This window comes from Mizuhopecten yessoensis, unplaced genomic scaffold (genome assembly GCF_002113885.1).
Source record: "Mizuhopecten yessoensis strain PY_sf001 unplaced genomic scaffold, ASM211388v2 scaffold10585, whole genome shotgun sequence".
Taxonomy (NCBI): domain Eukaryota; kingdom Metazoa; phylum Mollusca; class Bivalvia; order Pectinida; family Pectinidae; genus Mizuhopecten; species Mizuhopecten yessoensis.
The window spans coordinates 256,364-276,941 of record NW_018408620.1 but is presented as its reverse complement, the minus strand read 5'-3'; the positions used below and the strand labels follow the sequence as shown (position 1 = coordinate 276,941).

Here is a 20,578-nt window from a genome sequence, read left to right as displayed (position 1 = left end):
GGGGGGGCAAATATGTTAACTTCAAGCAGCATTTTCTAAAGAGTCATAAGGTCAAGAGCCATAATGCTTGGATGTGATATGTAGACAAGCAGTGAAAATGTGTTTATAAGATATTGTGCTTAGGTCTAAGTTGGTTTTAAGTTCTAGCTGGGTAGCCGGGGTTGAAGTATAACATGGATTTCCATGGTTAAAAAGCTTTAAGAATCTGAATTCTAGTGTCCATCAGTGATTCCTGGGACTGAGTGTTATGAAGTTTCTTCAAATAGCTGATCATGATCTTTTATGGTCACTGGGATCCTTTGGTCATAATTTAGCATATATGCTGTTGATTTGTATGAGGAAATAAATACAACCATGCTACCAAAATTAGCCCGGGGGAAGGCCCCACCCCTTGAGACTTACTTCCATTGTCATGACATGGAAAAGATTGAGATTCCTACCCAATTACAATGTCTACTTATATATGAATCACAAATTTACCATAAGCATCCAGTTACTGTGATTAAAAAGGGAAATATTTATTAAAATACTAATTACTTTAATGAGAATATCATTACTGATAGCCTAAATGTCCAGGTGAGAAATACAAGTTCTATGGCTTCATTTACTCAAGGGTAAATTACATTTAACAAGTGGTTAGGGATAACTTAAAATATCAATACAACAAAATCGAGCAGTTTCATATCATTTCACTGCTATAGATTGGTAGAACAGATCAAATTAATGTGGTTTAAGGGTTTATTTTTCTTTGAAAGCTCTTGTTAGTGACAGAATTTCCATTTTTTCACTAACCACTAGTTGAAGTTAAAAATCCTTTAAACAACTGGGGCCAAAGAAAAGTAGAACCCATTCATTATGATATCGGTTATTATGATATTTTTCCCATGTACCTATTTTTTCCTTCTTTAACTAAGCAAAACAAATCGGTTATTATGATATGGTCAAAGGAAGGACTCCGCTTATTAATTTTTAGGTCGCCTGAGCTTTGCTTTTTACATTTTCAACTTCTTCTCAAGAACCAGTGGATGTATTTTTTTCAAACTTGGTCAGAATCATCCTTGGTAGATGTGGCTACAAAATTGTAAAATTGGAATTCCTACCCCAGCCCCTGGGGCCAGGGCGGGGCCCCAAAGGGAAAATTTACCAATATTTCAAAAATCTTCTTCTCCAGACTCAGAGGTACTACAGTCATTTTCTCTGCATGGAAAGAAAGATCATCAGGGGCTTTACTTAAATTGTAAATTTCAGGACCCCCGAGCTATTCATTCTCCCTTGGAGAGGGGGTAAAAGTTACTATACTTTATATAGGGAAATAACACTTTTGGGGATATTTTGACAACTTTCTGCAGGAAATTATTTTTACTTGGTGAGAACTATCCTTGGAGGAAGATGGTTTCAAATTGTAAAATTGAGATTCCTACCCCAACCCCTGGGGCCAGGGCGGGGCGGGGCCCCAAAGGGAAAATTTACCAATATTTCAAAAATTTTCTTCACCAGACTCAGAGGTACTACAGTCATTTTCTCTGCATGGAAAGAAAGATCATCAGGGGCTTTACTGCAATTGTAAATTTCAGGACCCCCGAGCTATTCATTCTTCCTTGGAGAGGGGGTAAAGTTTACTATAGTTTATATAGGGAAATAACACTTTTGGGTATATTTTGACAACTTTCTGTAGGAAATTATTTTTACTTGGTGAGAATTATCCTTGGAGGAAGTTGGTTTCAAATTGTAAAATTGAAATTCCTACCCCAACCCTAGGGGCCAAGGCGGGGCTAACTGAACATCGCCCAAGGTGATGACCTGTCAACTCCAGGAAAAAGCAGTTTGGACTAACATGCTGTTTAGCTCACCTGCCCGAAGGGCAAGTGAACTTATGCGATGGCCCGTCGTCTGTCCGTCTGTCCTGCGTCAGAAAAAGGGATTCCAGACTCTAGCCCCACTGACTGACTTTGGGTAAATATTATCTCACTTTGACGGGATATTATGTTGCTTTTGGTTCTGCATATGTCGTCTTCTCAGCAAATGAATACAAGAACAACCAGTTTTGATTCTAAATGTTTTATATAACAATGGCAACAAAGGTATAACAAATAAATGTAAACGAGTGAATGAGTTTATATAAACGGGTTGAAGTGAGATTTCTCATACAAGGTGAAAATTACTTCTAAAGGTATAAAATTATAAAATAATAAATGAAGTACAATGTAGATGGTATAACAAACAAAAATAACAACAGTATGACAATTACATAAAGTTTATATAAACATAGCTTTGTGAAATATATCTTCTCAAAATATACCTTGTATTGTGTAGGAAAAATAGATATAAATTACATGAACCAGTATATAAAGATGATACCCTAATTGGGGAAAAAATTGCATCAAATGTTGACAGACATTATCATGAAACAGTACTTAAATTATGAAATATGACAAATTGTGGAAACAGACCTTGTTAGATATGTTTTATAACAAGAAGTAAAATATAAATGATTTAAGATTATCAAAATGTAGAGAATAACTAATTGTCCGAGGAAATCTCAGATTAAAATAACTATTCATTAAAACATTTCTGAAAATTCAAAACATTCTCAAACATGAAATTAATTCGAAATATTATTACTATGATTTAAAATATAATAGCTTAAATAATATTTGATTTTAGCTTTGAAACTTTGTTAATTTTGTACAAATATTTCAATATTTTCAATATTCATGTGTATTAAAAATTAAAGTCTGAATCATCTGTATATAGTAATTTGAAACATCTCAAAGAAGGTTGTAAGTTTAGGAGATGAAGAAAAACATTTGAAAAAATTTGGTAAATAACTTTGTTAATTATCTACAGATCAATTTTGCCTATATCTTAATAATGAATAAATTCATGTATGCTTATTTAAATTTCATTTTTAAAAATCTAATATGTAAAAGAGTTTGAAATGTGTATGAACTAAAATTTATAAATATAATGGAATGTTGGCAATAAATATTTAAGAATAAGAAAAGTAATTGATATATTAAATTGGAAAAGGATCAACATAAATTTACAAGAGATGCAGAATATCTGAATGTTACAGAAAAGTATTTTTTTTGTTAAAACTAAAAAATTTGGAAAAGATTAAATAAAAATTCAAACTTAAACATACACTGCATAAGTTGTCCAGGGCTCCCTGAAACATATACTTGTTTGAGAGTATCCCTGGCCTTGACGTTTGCACCTTAAACACGAACTTGTTTAAGGCATTCACGTACCTGAGTTATACATTGCATATATCAAATTTGATAAAACTGAAATATCAAAATAAAATTATGTTTACATGCATATGACAATCCCACAGTTAATTTTTATCTGCTTCAAATGTTTTATTTTTCTAAAATCCAAGAACGTATTTCTTTACATTTCCTGATAAGTACTAGTCTAAATATTCCTTTCTTTATTATATATCTTTTTTTAAAATCAGTTTCATGTTTTTGTTTTTTTCAGAAATACAAGGACATCCTAGAAATTCTCTTATCACAGAAATAACTTGTGTATGTAAAAAAAAATCAAAAACAATAAACAATACTAAGTAATTAGATCACTCATGATCAGCAAAGATGCATTATATCAGCTCAAATGATATATTCATATTGCACAATATCTAGATCAACAGTTATATGAGATGTCTGTTTCACTGTTTATAATTATTTTGTTGCTCAATTCGTTCACTTTCCAAAGCAGGAGAGGAATCTCCTCTTTCTCTTCTTCTTCTTGTTGCTTCCCTGTGGCTTCACTGGTTTATCTACACGGACAACCACTGATGGGACCTCTACAGCATCTTCACCGAAGTCAACAACAATCTCAGGAATGATGTCCTTCAGATCAACCATCTCGACAGAGTTGTCTAACCTTGTTTTCTTGGTCTGTTTTGTAATATAAAATACAAAATTAATTTTAAAAATTTTCATTTGATAATGGAGGATAATACTCACCAATAAATGCAGACTCATCCCAGTTGTCAACCATGTAAATATTTAACATAACAGTATGACTCATCCCAGTTGTCAACCATGTTAATATTTAACATAACACTACGACTCATCCCAGTTGTCAACAAAGTAAATATTCTACATAACAGTACGAATCATCCCAGTTGTCAACCATGTAAATATTTAACATAACGGTACGACTCATCCCAGTTGTCAACAAAATAAATATTTAACATAACAGTACAACTCATCCCAGTTGTCAACCATGTAAATATTTAACATAACAGTACGACTCATCCCAGTTGTTAACAAAGTAAATATTCTACATAACAGTACGAATCATACCAGTTGTCAACCATGTAAATATTTAACATAACAGTACGACTCATCCCAGTTGTCAACAAAGTAAATATTTAACATAACAGTATGAATCATCCCAGTTGTCAACCATGTAAATATTTAACATAACAGTACGACTCATCCCAGTTGTCAACAATGTGAATATTTAACATAACAGTATGACTCATTCCAGTTGTATGACTCATCCCAGTTGCCAACAAAGTCAATATTCTACATAACAGTATGACTCAACCCAGCTGTCAACAATGTGAATATTTAACATAACAGTGTGACTCATCCCAGTTGTATGACTTATCCCAGATGTCAACAAAGTAAATATTCTAAATAACAGTATGACTCATCCCAGCTGTCAACAAAGTTAATATTCTACACAACAGTATGACTCATCCCAGTTGTATGACTTATCCCAGATGTCAACAAAGTAAATATTCTACATAACAGTATGACTCAACCCAGTTGTCAACAATGTGAATATTTAACATAACAGTATGACTCATCCCAGTTGTCAACAAAGTAAATATTTAACATAACAGTATGACTCATCCCAGTTGTCAACAAAATAAATATCCTACATAACAGTATGACTCATCCCAGTTGTCAACAAAGTAAATATTCTAAATAACAGTATGACTCATCCCAGTTGTCATCAAAGTAAATATTCAACATAACAGTATGACTCATCCCAGTTGTATGACTTATCCCAGTTGTCAACAAAGTAAATATTCTGCATAACAGTATGACTCATCCCAGTTGTCAACAAAGTAAATATTTAACATAACAGTATGACTCATTCCAGTTGTATGACTCATCCCAGTTGCCAACAAAGTAAATATTCAACATAACAGTATGACTCATCCCAGTTGTCAACAAAGTAAATTTTCAACATAACAGTATGACTCATCCCAGTTGTATGACTTATCCCAGTTGTCAACAAAGTAAATATTCTTCATAACAGTATGACTCATCCCAGTTGTCAACAAAGTAAATTTTCTACGTAACAGTATGACTCATCCCAGTTGTCAACAAAGTAAATATTCAACATAACAGTATGACTCATCCCAGTTGTCAACAATGTGAATATTTAACATAACAGTATGACTCATCCCAGTTGTCAACAAAGTAAATATTCTACATAACAGTACGACTCATATTCATGGTCATTTAAACATTAAGCCTCACACTAGAGACCTACCCCAGCTGTCAACTAAACATTGAGCCTCGTACTACAGACCTACATAATGGGCATCAAATTCAAACCAAACATTTGCAATGAATTGTTTATATAAAGTGTAGTCATGACTTACTGGGCAGATGGTATCCAGCAGAGACTTTGTGGTTTCGTATCTAAAGACACCGGGAAGGTAGGTTTCTGAAAAAGAGAATCCAACAAAAAATTACCTCACATGAAAATGTTATGACAAATTCTTGCTAAAAAAGAGATGAATAATTAAAACAATCCTGCCTCCTCCTCAATGATATCTAAACAATTTAAAATTGAAATTCTCCTTCACAGTAGATGTTACTATATATATATATGTTGGTATATAGTGTTATGATGAAAATGTACAAATCATCTTAAATTTACTTCTAAAATTCCATTTTCTTTTTATAATAAACAAGCTCTCAAAAAGTTTTCGGAGACAGTGTGACCTCAATATGACCTTGACATTGGGCATTCCATCCCAATATGTTGAAGTAAACAACACACAGCCTTGCCATCCTACATATACCCCTGACATTTTGTTGCATTCCATTCGATGTGAAGGAGATTATTGCCTGAACAAACATTTTGGACAGGAGGTAGACACAGTGGAGACTATATGAGCTGGTTCACAATCATCGTACTATTTTGTGTTACACAGAGGGCAAAATTAAAATGACTTGATTTCGCTCTTAAAAATTAAATAGTACCGTAAATTTGCGGGTATAATGCGCACTCGGATATAGTGCGCAGGTACGTTTTTGGGGTCAGATTTGAAATTAAAAGAAAACTGAAAATAAAATGATTTTTTTTTTTTAAATCCTCAAAATAAACGGCATCAAACAGGAAAAGTAGCATAAAATGTAGCATGCAATTGGTGTTAGTTACACTAAAAAAAGTGCACACTATACTCGCAAATTTACGGTACTTTATTGAAATATACAGTAGGTGAATTTAAAGCATAGAAGACAGTTAATTGGTTAAGTACAGAAAAAGTTCCCAATTTATTTAAATAAGTGAATGCATGATGGTACATTAGCAAGACGGACAAAAGTGCTACAAAATGAATTCTGTTACCATTATTTTAACATATTTAACACTGAAAAACATTTCTGGGGACTTATTCTTACTTTTGAATAATAAAAAACACAGAAATTTACCATTGAATTAAGTTTTGGGCTTTACATGTTTATTACCAAAATGGACCATACAGGAATATATTTTCCTTGGAAAAATTTTCTGTGAGCATAAAATGGAAAATATGAATATTTCTAATTGGTAACAAAACATCGATATCATTTCCAATGTAACACCTCGTGTGCTGACTAAAACAAATTCCCCTTTATGTCGGTGATAATAAGATTTCTCCAGACATTGACACGTTCTGCGTGTTTCTTGCATAGTGCCTGGTCCTCCATTTCAGGTTCACACTGTAGCCAGTGTTTGGTGAGGGACACAGTTCGCTCATACATGGTCTCCACATCACAGACTGCTCAATATAGAAAAAACTAACTCAAATGTAATCATTCTAAAATGGATCATTCTATTTGGACAAAATTGAGGTGATGCTGTTGAATTCCCTACAGGAATAACTGCAATCTGACCCCTGAGTATTTTGACACCCTGCCTAATCGTTTATAATGCTATAATCCTATTCCTATTAAAAGCTTCCAGATAAAACATGTGTATTCTGATACCCTGTGTATTCTGATATCCTGTATTATTTGCCTGACATGGGTTTTTTTTTCTTCATCAGAATGTCAGATTTGACAGGTTTCACTGTACGGTTTAGTTTATATATTGTGCCAGGGTGTTATGAGAGAAGTGAAACTTGTTAATTTATCTACATATGAACAACCGTTATGAATTTGTACTTGAAATTTGACTAATGCTTTTTTCTTATTTTCTTAGAAATTTCTTTTGGGTAGAATCCCGAAACTCTATCATCATGAGGTGTGCACACCTGTGCCCTTTGTCAATTTGAAGTATGATTATTTTTACTGCTTTGAGGCTCCGATAAGAGAAATAATATAATGACTATTTAATACGGAATCGCAGCTTTAGGTGACTAGAAACAGTAATGTCAAACTCTAATCATAAATCAAACTACTAAAGACACAGGTCTTATTAATGAAACATAATTAACCAAAGAATCTAATTTTGGATATACAATGAATTGTTGCTATTTATCCAATTAACTTCCTTCCTATAGATTATGATAGTCGCCCCATTCTTACATGTCTTTGGTGCTGGGAGGAATTTTCCCCACCTTGGGGTCATCCTTTCAGTCCTGTTAGCTGGAGGAGGGCATGGCAAGGGCAAAAGTGGCTTCCAGCGCCCTGTTCAAAAGGTGTCAGATGTTTTAAAGTTAAATATCACATAAAACATCGTATTATTGTTTGTTAATACTTTATGCTGATTTTTGCTGTTTGTTTTCTTTAAAATCTCAACACATTCTTTTTTGTTAAATATATATCGGGTAAGATATTAGATTTCACCCAATTAATTTTTGATGTCACTACAATATAATTGTAATCTGAAAAATAAGTGAAACTCAAACTGTGATTTTGTTGTCTTTCTTATACAGCTAGGACTATTGGGTATAAATGTATGAGGCAAAATTTACATGATGTAAAACTTGTTTTCAGGAACAAGAACTGTGAGGATTTGATGGAAATTGACCCCATAATATTAAAGTGTTATGTTATGCAAACACAATAGAATCCAATTAATTGGGACTAGTAGAGGATCCTTGTGTCCACTTCAGTAGGAGTTCTATTTACTTGCAATGAGGATACAGTCCATACACACTATCAGGAAGGCAAGGGTCATGTTACTACAAATCTAGTTAATGTTAATACAATATGTATTTAAACAATACAAATGTCACTGGAGCTTTATTTCTCCAATGATAAATGGAACTTACCCCAAACAGAGAGTTGTACTGGAGTAGACCCAGTTGGCTTAAGGTTACCATTTGCAGCAGCCAGATCCTCTAGAGAAAGGTGATCAGTATTTCTGAGTATTTAATTCATACATCTCTCAGTCATAAGATTGCATATAGGAAGTAATATATGTAAATTAGGTGCCATTTTAATATTTATTTTCATGCAATGTCGTACAACATTTCTTAACACACATGCAGATTAAATAGTACCTACAAGGTATGTGTGAATGTATTAAGAGATAAACAAATTGTTTGTAACTAAATTTACCACATTGACCAATGAATGTTGACAATCAGCAATGGTCCTGTTAGAAACTATAGAAGGCAGAACTGTATGGATATTTCCATGTCTGTTGTGTCTTTGATATATATGCACAATGTATTTTCTAAATAGATATTTTCATTTAAATTTAAAAAAGGAAAACCATTTGGTACTGTACTATAAATTGTTTCAGTCTGTTGGTATTGTTTATAAGAGAAGTACTACTTAACTGGTGTACTTACCAGCCTCAATTTCTACAAAAGCCTCTCTAGTTGCCATTGTACACATGTCCTGTATTAGGGCATCAAATGGATCGCCTGATGCCATGATTATCATCTGAAGGAAGCAGACGATGAATTGTGAAAATTTATGGTGAAGACGGATCAGAATAATTTATAAAAACAGCATTTCATGCCTGAAGGGTATAGTATGTGAGGTTGGCAGTAGAAAAAAGTGAAAGGTCCATGAGGCTGTGGAGGAAATAGGCTGTAATAGTGAAAAGATTGGCTAACTCAGAGGTACAAGGCTATTAGTCAGCCACCTGTCTTTTTGACAGACAGTTTTCTGAAAAGGACTTATTTTGACAGGCAATTTTCCACTTTATAACTATTGTATATCAATTTTGACAGGCAGTTTTGTAAAATAATTAAGTTACAATATCAAGGTTTGGTCAAGGATATTTGAAATTCTGGCTAAAAGCCTGAGAGGTGTGGTCTTTTATAATTCCTAATATATATCAATGTTTCATCCTGTATTGGGGTATGGTGAAGGGATAGTTGATCAGGGTATAGAGAGCATGGCTCCTGTGTTTATCCACAGATATATTAGATAAACCACAGGCAAATGCGTCAGGTCAGTAATCCGGCGATTCTAGTTAACTAGAGGGAAGGGAGAATCGCCGGATTACTGACCTGACGCATTTGCCTGTGGTTACTCCAATATATCAAAACTGTTTCAGTCAGTGAATCACAAATAACGTTAATCATTTTATGTTTTTTGCAGCAAAATCTTCGTATTTATTAACGTTTTGGGTTTGAAGTACAAATGTGTAATTATGCAACAAACTTGAAATGCCAGAGTTTATATGCAGCCCACTATATAAACCTAGGCTGAGTAGTATATGAGGTTATGATATCACTGTTTCTCCTATATATATGATTTGCCTAAAAAATACAGATACGATGTTGATGGTACATTGCATTTTGTTTATGACATTGGCAGATAAAGATAAAAGAGGGGCTTTCTGAAATATTGGACTTCAGGACCATCCAAACCTACATGGGAACTGTTTTTGAAAACCTCACAGGCTTATAATTTTTCGCCACAGTTGAAACTGATATGATATACATACTCCTTGCGCTCACTTCGTTCCAGAGATATAGCGTCGTTCTTCAACTTCGATCTAGCTTTAAACACTTATTGTCAATCATTGCACCTCAGGAATCAGGAATGCAGTAAAGAATTAATTAAAACTCAAGATTTATCTCATGTTGAGTTCGATAATATATCGTTATCGTTGAAAATTACATCATATACATACTTACACATGCACTTGTCTCGGATGTGAAACAAAATAGATCTATTTAACCATATACCTAAATTAAGGGGACCTTTACTTTAGGTCTCTGATTTAACTTTCCCGCTCTGAAACTTAATGCAGTGTCGCGCTCTTAGCAAGCTGTGGTTGCTATACAAACAATGCTGACGTCACTATAGAGAACAGAGTTAGTCGAATGGTTTCGTAGTTTCGTACTTTCTCATGCTGGTCGGTTAGTGATCAGCGTTGTTTTCTAGTGTGCTTTTTAAACGTTCTTTGTAGGCGGGGTACGTGAGCAATGTCATCACACCCTTGCGTTATGAGCAACAATTCTCTAGAGTTTTACATGAATCCATACATAGTTATGAACTGTCTGTAGATCATGATGCTACATGACCTTGACATCAGAGATGAAACCTTGTGACAAAGTAATGACAAGCCCTTGGACTAGAGGCAACACTTCTATAGAGTGCAATAAATCGAGACCAGGGGTTACAAAGTTGTAAGCCGGGCACGATATGCAGACAGACAGAAAGACAAATTCAGCCACAAAAGTTTTAGTTTCAACGAAAAAATCAAGCTGTGAACTTTAAAATTATAATTTAGTATACTATGAGCTGACCATCAAAGGATTGTTAATCCTGTACGCATTTCATGTATATTGTCAGAATAAATCTGTGTATCTGTGTATTAAGACAGTTATGTCATTAGCATGAGCACGCCTCTGTCGATGTTAAAACAAGAAAATACAAATTAAACTGAGTCCACAACCAACCGAAATTGTAGATACAGGAAAACACTTACCAAATTTAGTCATAAAACAGTCAGCAGTCTTAGATTAGAAATATTTTAAAGGAAATCTTGCCAATTGAACGGTTAAGAAATAGATAAAGGACATTGCACAAAGACATAAGCTCAATTGTCATTTGGCTAGGTGTAATAAAACATCAAAATTATTATGCAGGATTTCAACCTGTTTTTAGGGATATAAAATACTGTCAAAATATTCCCATTGACACTAATTGGCACCGTATGGCCCAGTTTTCATTTTCTACCTATTATTTCGTTAACTTATTGTTTCTAAAAAATTCAGTTTAAGTGGTAAAATGTTCAACATTTATTGAAAAGCATTCATGTTTCGTGTGACACTGACAGTTTTCAACAGTCCAGTAGTTTTCAATGACCATGGCTTTAATGTGGGTTGATGTTCAGTTTGATATCAGCATATTTCCTCGGCTCCAATCTAATTCAAATTAGATCTTAGCATCGTTTAAGTGGGAGCGATCCGAAGATCTAATTTAAATTAGATTGACTCGGATTAGTTCATCTGCAAAATCCAAGGATTTATGTTTTCTGTATATAGTTGGAATATATATCAAAGCGACATCGAACGCTCTGTAAGCGGTTCCTTGCGGTAACTACACTAATATTATGCCTTTGATTGAAGAATTAAGAAATCGCTCGTCAGCGTAACGGTAAAGTCGACAGGTTTTGATGTTTGGTGTATCTGCTCTGCAGTCTTTCAAAGGACAGGTATCAGCTTACCGATATGGTCAGATTTTTGTACCTGACATTAATCTAACAGCTTACCGCAAGCCTTACAGTTTTTCATGACCCATTCCTGGTTTTCACGGAAGATATGTGTATCAAGAGGGGTCAGTCCAACATGTGATACTCCCTTAAACATTTCGTCATCATCACACAGATGATTTACAAGTCTTCGTTTCCTTTACTGATATGCCGATAAAGTCAAAGATCAAAGTCTGAATGGACCCTATTTACACGAAACACTTGACAAGAGTGGTGTCGGTGTGTGTCTTACAATGACTTTAAGCGGAAACTATCTGATTTGTGCTGAATCAAAATACAACTCGCTTCTGTTTACATTTATATCCTCGGGGTGATTATTTTTGGTTGTCTAACCCTCGGCAAAGAGATTCTATTAGTCACCGAGGATACTCTACACCCCATACAATTGACTTTATGCAAGGATAGAGAAGAAACTGTATTCTCTTATGGTTTTTCTTTGTACTAGAATGTATTACACAGAAACACACATTCACACATAAATGAAGGCAGCAGTTCTGTTGTTTTGTTTTGTAACATACTTTTTCTGGTCGACCTAGAACAAACAAAAATATTCCCATTGACACTAATTGGCACCGTATGGCCCAGTTTTCATTTTCTACCTATTTCGTTAACTTATTGTTTCTAGAAAATTCAGTTTAAGTGGTAAAATGTTCAACATTTATTGAAAAGCATTCATGTTTCGTGTGACACTGACAGTTTTCAACAGCCCAGTAGTTTTCAATGACCATAGCTTTAATGTGGGTTGATTTTAAGCTTGACTTTAAGCGGAAACTATCTGATTTGTGCTGAATCAAAATACAACTCGCTTTTGTTTACATTTATATCCTCGGGGTGATTATTTTTGGTTGTCTAACCCTCGGCAAAGAGATTCTATTAGTCACCGAGGATACTCTACACCCCATACAATTGACTTTATGCAAGGATAGAGAAGAAACTGTATTCTCTTATGGTTTTTCTTTGTACTAGAATGTATTACACAGAAACACACATTCACACATAAATGTAGGCAGCAGTTCTGTTGTTTTGTTTTGTAACATACTTTTTCTGGTCGACCTAGAACACATTCAACGAGATTTGTAAATTTTTACATGAATTTGTAAAACAAAAACAAAAGGAGGAACAACATTACTAACTTATCACACTTTATCACCGTTCATAAAAAATACAGCACGTTTCGATTAACATATTAGTATAACATTCTCAATTTGCCTTGAGCATACCCAACCTTTTACAAACAGCTGAATGACAAAACTAGTATTGTCTCGCCACTCATACAACTGTTAACGCCTACGAGCATGAGAACAGAGCAGTTACATAAATAGAGTGTGTTTGAAAATCCAGTTTTGGGTACCATAACTTGTACATTTCGTTACGTCTTGAAATTCATAAAGATATTGGTTGTTTTACTTATTAGTAAACTCTCTTCTACCTCCTACCACGTGAAGCTATCCAACATGATGCACATTTTTGAAGAACATCTTAATAATTCCTATACATGAAAAGGATGATCACATATTGCCACACTTAATCTAACGATTTTGATGAACATATGATGTTCTTGTCGTATGAACAGTTTTATGTTCTTTTATGTATTTGCTAAATATGGAGGTCTGATTCCTTTTATTTCATATCATAATTTAGCTTTTTTCAAGCAACTACAGCTTTACGAGGATCCGTTCACTACGGAGTAAACAAAATGATCCGGTCTGTACGGAGTACATGACCTGTCGGTACGGAGCAAAACAACTATGCTACTTATGGTATTCGCGACAACTGGTAAACCCGTTGTCAGCATTGTGTGACCAGCTGTAATACTACGCTGGGTACCTTCAGATCTCCTCTATAAGGAGGCAAATATGTAACAACACGCGCGCATCCCCGAAGTCGTCGCACGCATGAATATCAGAGAAAGTTTTTCTCCTGCCCACACAACTCCAACAACTCAGGTGGAGTATAAATGGTCTGCGGTGGATGTTGCGGTATTTGTGCTGTAGCATTCAAATGAGGTGGCACTTTAAAAGATGCCGTTGGAAGCACGGTCCCACTACAAATCAGAACACAATACATCTCCAGCACACACGCAGGCATTCACACATAGGGAGATATTAGCCAGGTGGGATAGGACTAGTAGTTATCGCCTGATAAGGCAGCTCTTGCGAATTCCTCAAAATTGTATTGATTAATGGATATGCTAATTGTATTAATTGTATATCTATGTACTGTAAAGCGCTTAAGAGTTGGTTATGTTAGCTAGATAGGGGGCTTTATCAAAAAGAAAAAATGGAGGGTGATCGGAATAAAACATTTGCATGGAGGGTACAGGACAGGAACACAAGTATACTTCCTCCTTTTCTTCAAATGCAGAGAGCCAAACAAACCCCATACAGAACATAGTATTATAAGTGAACTGGGCAAACATTATACATGTACAGCTACATCTACACACCTATATACAAACATACATACATACTTACGTCCGTACAGACAGACAGACAGACAGACAGACATATGCATCATTATGCTTGTATATTCGAGGATTTTAAAAAACATATCTTGACTCTACTTCTGTGAAAACCAGTCTTACCGACACCTCAATTCTATGTAAAATACTAACATCTTTCGTCTAAATATGTAAGGCCTTAACATCTTGACAGTGAATTGATATCTGTGCGTTGTAACATTATTATACACAACTTGAAACAGCATAACGCGAAACCCCAAAAAGATATGGATATTTGTGAATGGCTAACAACCGGACAGTTTTGTCGTTGATTGACTCATGTGGTACACTAATGTACTTGACCAAAGGTCGCCATCGAAACAGGAAGTATTTGGTATGTGATTAAAACAAACCAGATTTTTCTAGAAGCCTCAGTTAATAGACGTACAGAGAAGGGTTGAGACACGTTCTTAACTTTCAAACTTAGGCCCATGGACTCCCTATGGTTAACATATTAACGCTTGGTCATAGCAACCTGAAGCCAATGATTATACATAGCTTAATGTTGAATGCAGGTAAGCAATTATATCCTAACAAAGGCTTATTATTTCTGAATATGTAGTCAAACATTATAATAATCTTTTCCCCTTTACAATGTACCTTTTATCAGATCTATATGATTCGCTTATACACTAGTGACATTACTACACTTGAATATGTATACCAGTGTCTGACAAACACTATCATACAGACTAGACAATTCATGCAGTTTGTTCAGCTGCTAAAAAAGGTTGATGCAACAACATTCTTCCTCTTTATATGCTTAAGTTTCTTAATTTCAGATTGAATCCTGAAGATAACCATGCTTGATTCCACGGACAGCGAGCAGATGTCTGTGCTTCTGTCCAAATACCTGGACCACGACTACACAGGAACACAGGAAGACGCATACATCAGGAAGAAGGCACATACTTTATTGGAGCATTTAAACAATCATCCAATGATTTCTATCTGTTTTGCTGGAAGCATGGCAGAGGGAATTCAGGTGCCTGGTTCAGACAGTGACGAAATGTTGATCGATGAACATGTTACAGTAATGTACCCTGATCAGTGTATTCCTCCAGACACGGTATATAAAACAATCCTGCTCATAAGAAAGGCGGACTGCCGTCCTGGTTATGTCCACTTACAGCTAGAACAGATAGGACAGAAATGTCAGGAGCCATTAATTTTGTCACTTGTTAAAATTAAGGATTCACTGTTTGTTTCCGGTGATATCTTCAGGGAGCAATGGGTCAGTGCTGCGATTGAATTGTCAGGTGTGAAATTTGAATCCAATGGGCCTAGCTGTACAACAAAATATCCATCAGGTGACTAAGACAGTGTTCTATGTTTTCCATGTAAAACCTGGCCAAATGAGGCTAACGAATGGATTACTCGTACTCGCCTGTACGGATGGCCACACCAAGGCCTGATCAACACAATTGTACACAACGGATGCCATCTTGTCCCAGTCGGGGACAAATGTTCAGGGAACACTTTATTACAATGGAGAATATCCTTTGCAAAAGCAGAGATATCTTTAGTTCACTCATTCAGTCACATTCAGCTCAAAGTATATTGTTTACTGAAATTATTTTTGAAACAAATAAAAGAACAATTAAGAGAAACCATTGGGGATGATGATATTTTGTGCTCCTACTTTTTGAAAACAACCCTTTTTCATGCAATAGAGAATTCCAACCAACTGTTCTGGCAAGAAAAAAACTTGTTTTATTGTTTCTGGTTTTGCTTCAACATACTGATTGCTTGGGTCAGAGCAGGAGTCTGTCCCCATTACTTCATTGAGGCCAACAACTTGTTTGAAAGGAAAGTCCATGGACAACATCAGCGAATACTGTTAGATGTTTTGAACAACTACTGTCAGATGAAATGGAAGTGTCTTTCAGTGGGAAACTTCATCAAACCCTCGATATGGGAACATCTGTGTAATACCTCAGAACAAGCTTTTCTCATGCGTCCCAAAACTGTACAGGAAAATGTATTCAGACAGGATGCTTTAGTTGCTTCCCTTCTACAAACAAATGGACCTACCATGGAAAACAGTTTAAGGCAGGCAATTCATTCATTATCGACATCACACACAGAACTGGATGACATTTTCACACACAACTTTGCCATGAAATGCCTTCGAAGACTTGCAACAGAAAAGGCTTATCCCGATCAAATGGTTGCTAGAGACAACAAGACAAGGTACAAGAGTTTAAAAAAATGTAAACGCTGGATGAGTCCGAGTGCCTCAATGGGCACTGACCTGCTGTATTTGGCAACTTTTCATTTTCTGACGGGAAATTTCTTCAAAACCCTGGATATGTTACAATAAATATCAAAGGCTATATCCAGAACTAAACAAAATACACCGATTTGAACGTACATCAAACAGACTGCAGAAAATGTATGCAAACGAGGTAATGTTTCAACATACAGACATTTACCTTCCTCATTTCTATCTAGATAAAAATATTGCGTTTTTATTCCACCACTACCCTATGCTTTGTTCCTTTCCTTCATGTGCTGTCATAAGCTTGGGGACACTAGTCGACGTGATGAAGCATTATGGCACCTGATAGAGGTCCAAAGTGACGACGTCCAAGGGAGACACAAATACTGGATAGTTTCTACTCTACTGGGGATTTGTTACCAAACAATCGGGGACAATCACATGGCTATCGAGGCTTACTGGGAATCAACAAAGAGCAAGGCTAAATTTCATGCGATGAATCCTGCCAGAGAGAGGATAGCGGTGGTGTATCTTTGCATGTATGCCTCACTGAGGTCTGATAGAGGAGAGTAGTGGTGTATATATGTATGTATGCCTCACAGAGGTCTGACAGAGGATAGCAGTGGTGTATATATGTATGTATGCCTCACTGAGGTCTGACAGTGGATAGCTGTGGTTTATATATGAATGTATGCCTCACTGAGGTCTAACAGAGGATAGCTGTGGTGTATATATGTATGTATGTCTTACAAACGTCTTACATAGGATAGCTGTGGTGTATATATGTATGTATGTCTTACAAACGTCTGACAGAGGATAGCTGTGGTGTATCTATGTATGTATGTCTTACAAACGTCGGACAGAGGATAGCTGTGGTGTATATATGTATGTATGTATTACAAACGTCTGACAGAGGATCGATGTGGTGTATATATGTATGTATGTCTTAAAAACGTCTGACAGAGGATAGCTGTGGTGTATATATGTATGCATGTCTTACAAACGTCTGACAGAGGATAGCTGTGGTGTATATATGTATGTATGTCTTACAAACGTCTGAGAGAGGATAGCTGTTATATATATATGTATGTATGTCTTACAAACGTCTGACAGAGGATAGCTGTGGTGTATATATGTATGTATGTCTCACTGAGGTATGACAGAGGATAACTGTGGTATATATATGTATGTATGCCTCACTGAGGTATGACAGAGGACAGCTGTGGTTTATATATGTATATATACCCCACAATCTGTATCAGCAATACATAGGGATAAGGTTGTACTTGGCTTTGTTGTTATTGAGAAGAATAAATGAGAACAAAATGATGGACGACTGCCTCACGGCGACGGATTGCAACGAAGGGTCGATTGAGCTATATTGCCGATGAACTAATAGCCAATCATATTGCACCAACCTCCTTAAGTAATTTTGTTTTGTTAGTGTGTCACACTTAAGCTATGATATCATCCAGGAAGTTTTAATCAATCAGATTTCCAAAATAAATATTAAAAATGGATGTGTAGAAAACCTATAACTTGAGTGTATAAAATTTGAGTGGGAACACAATGACCTGCGACTGGCTCGTTTCAACGGAAATGCACCCCTTGAATGTGTCATAACAAAATCGAAGGTGTCGTATATCTTTAATGAAGATCAGAGGAATCACACGGCAGCTTAGCGATACAATCGACAGGGTTTGAAGTTGGGTTTAGCTTTCTGTAACCTCAAAGGACTGGTATCAACCCAATCTCCACCCAGAGTTATCGTTTCTTACACTCTCTTACATACAAGTGAGTGCAAGGAACGACAGCTCTGGTTAGAGATTGGTATCAACCGAGCGATTGGTCAGTTTGTTGTTGCTTTTTTACCCGAAACGAAATATAACTTACGCGAACTTAGATTTTGTCTGACTGTGACTACCTTTGCCTTTCACTAACCTTCCAAGACTTCTCAAGATGCTTTGTCGGTGCTGAGTAAGACGCTCGGAGATGTAGATTTTGTGTCGATCGTTCTTCATCGCTGATCTAGCTTTGAACACTATCAGACATGCACCCCACTGGTTCCTGTGGGTGTCGGTGGGTTGGGAGGGAGACATTAGGTTTTCACTCCGTTCGTCCTTACGTCCGAATTACGTCCGTCTAAAAAGTATGTCTGTGGAACAGACTGGAATACCAAGATTTGGTATGCAAGTGCATTTTGGGATGGCTGGATATCAAGTAAAAACAAATAGGTAACTGTGAACTATGGTTTGAACTTGACCTCAACCTGTGAAAAAAGTTTGTCAATGGCAATTGGTCTTACTATTTCACCTAAAATAACCAGATTTTTCATCAAATACACCTTGTCTATACTATTTCACCTGGAGTAACCCGATTCGATTTGCACGTACATTCTGGGATGGTTGAATGTCAAGTACAAAAAGAAGCTCACTATCCCGAGATGCACAGTTCGGTAAGTCAGGTAATCATTACCGGTGGGGGACTATATATTGCCTTGCAATAACTTTCCTTGGTTTATAAAAGAAACTCTCACAAATCATTTCAAATCACAAGCAATCTGAAATGGCGCTCACTTTGAGCATGATTGACTACACTATCATGTGCCAAAGATGTCATCAACAAATGAAACACACATATTCTACTAAAGGAGGCCGCAATCCAAGCATCAAAAACTAAACGAGAGACCCTATTTCGCTTACATGTAGGTGTGAAGCGATTGCGAGTGCAAGAAAATAGTGGAAGTCTGTATAATTTTATTGGTTTATTAAATAGCATTGATGTAATGGGTCTGGAAATTTACCCAAAATAATGCAGCCCACATTTTGTATATCATGTTTTTTTCAGTTGAAAATGTTTAATTATTTCATAAAACACATATTGGAGACTAGCAGGATTGAGGAGTTCATTTTATATGAGTATAACTGTGTGAAACATATTCTAATAAATGGCATCGTATTTTTTGGACATGTATGTACATGGAGATATTATTGAAAAAGAAAAATTCAACAACCTGAAAGCCGTTATTAATATATAATTTTGATATCAAACAATACGTAAGAGTGAATAATAATATTTGTAAGATATTTTAAACAGGTGGTGTTATAAACAAGATGTAATCACTTAATATTGAAGATTGCCAAATGTCCTAGTAAATTATTATTATTATTATTATTATTATTATTTATTAAAACATTTTGAAAATTCAAAATTTGAAATAAAATCATAGCAGATTTAAAATATGATCAATATATAGTTTACTGATTAATATAAAATTTGATTTAATATTTGCAATATAGATTTTAAATATTTTAATTTCTTTAAGAATATCTTAATATTTTTTGATATATAAAAATGTCCCTGTTTTTATTGTTATTTGAAAAATCTTATTAAAGTTGTAATTTTTACAAAAGGCTCACAGGACATGTATCGCTCACCTGGATATTTAAGCAACCATTGGAAAATATTGTCAAGATAAGTTATTTTGTAAATATTTCCATACATTACTTAGTCTCCATGTCTGTTTATTTATTTATTTTTCATTTATTTATTTCCAATTAAACAGACCCAAGGGTCAACTTACAGAATGGATAACAGCATTATAACACAAGTATAAAATATCACAGTCAGTTATGCATGTAACACAGACTAAAAGATACTCATATGTAAAACAAAAGGAATTAGTGATAGCAAATATTCTTTAACCGTACTTTGAATTGTGCGAGAGAGGAACAAAACATCACATCACAGTCTGGTGCAAAATCAAGATAGTTAAAATTACATTGAATCCTGTTTAAAACACTGTACTTTCTAACGTGTATTCGACTTCTCTGGCAGTAAAACTGATTTAAACGAATTAATCGTAGATTACGACCAGGGACTAAAAAACGCATATGCTTGACTAAATATGGGCAATCAAAAGCACTATTAACACAGTTCGAGACTAGGAAGCTTAATGTGTCAGCGTAAGACATGAAATTGTAGTCAACGTG

At 35.2% G+C, this 20,578-nt stretch overlaps 1 protein-coding gene across 1 annotated transcript; it reads left to right on the top strand.

Moving 5' to 3' along the window:
• Window positions 1-15,167: 15,167 nt before the first annotated feature.
• LOC110461159 lies at window positions 15,168-17,266 on the top strand. The gene is made up of 2 exons (XM_021514499.1): window positions 15,168-15,519; window positions 15,685-17,266. Exons 1-2 carry the CDS (start codon window positions 15,168-15,170, stop codon window positions 16,686-16,688), a joined length of 1,356 nt encoding a protein of 451 aa, XP_021370174.1. The 3' UTR covers window positions 16,689-17,266.
• Window positions 17,267-20,578: the final 3,312 nt, after the last annotated feature.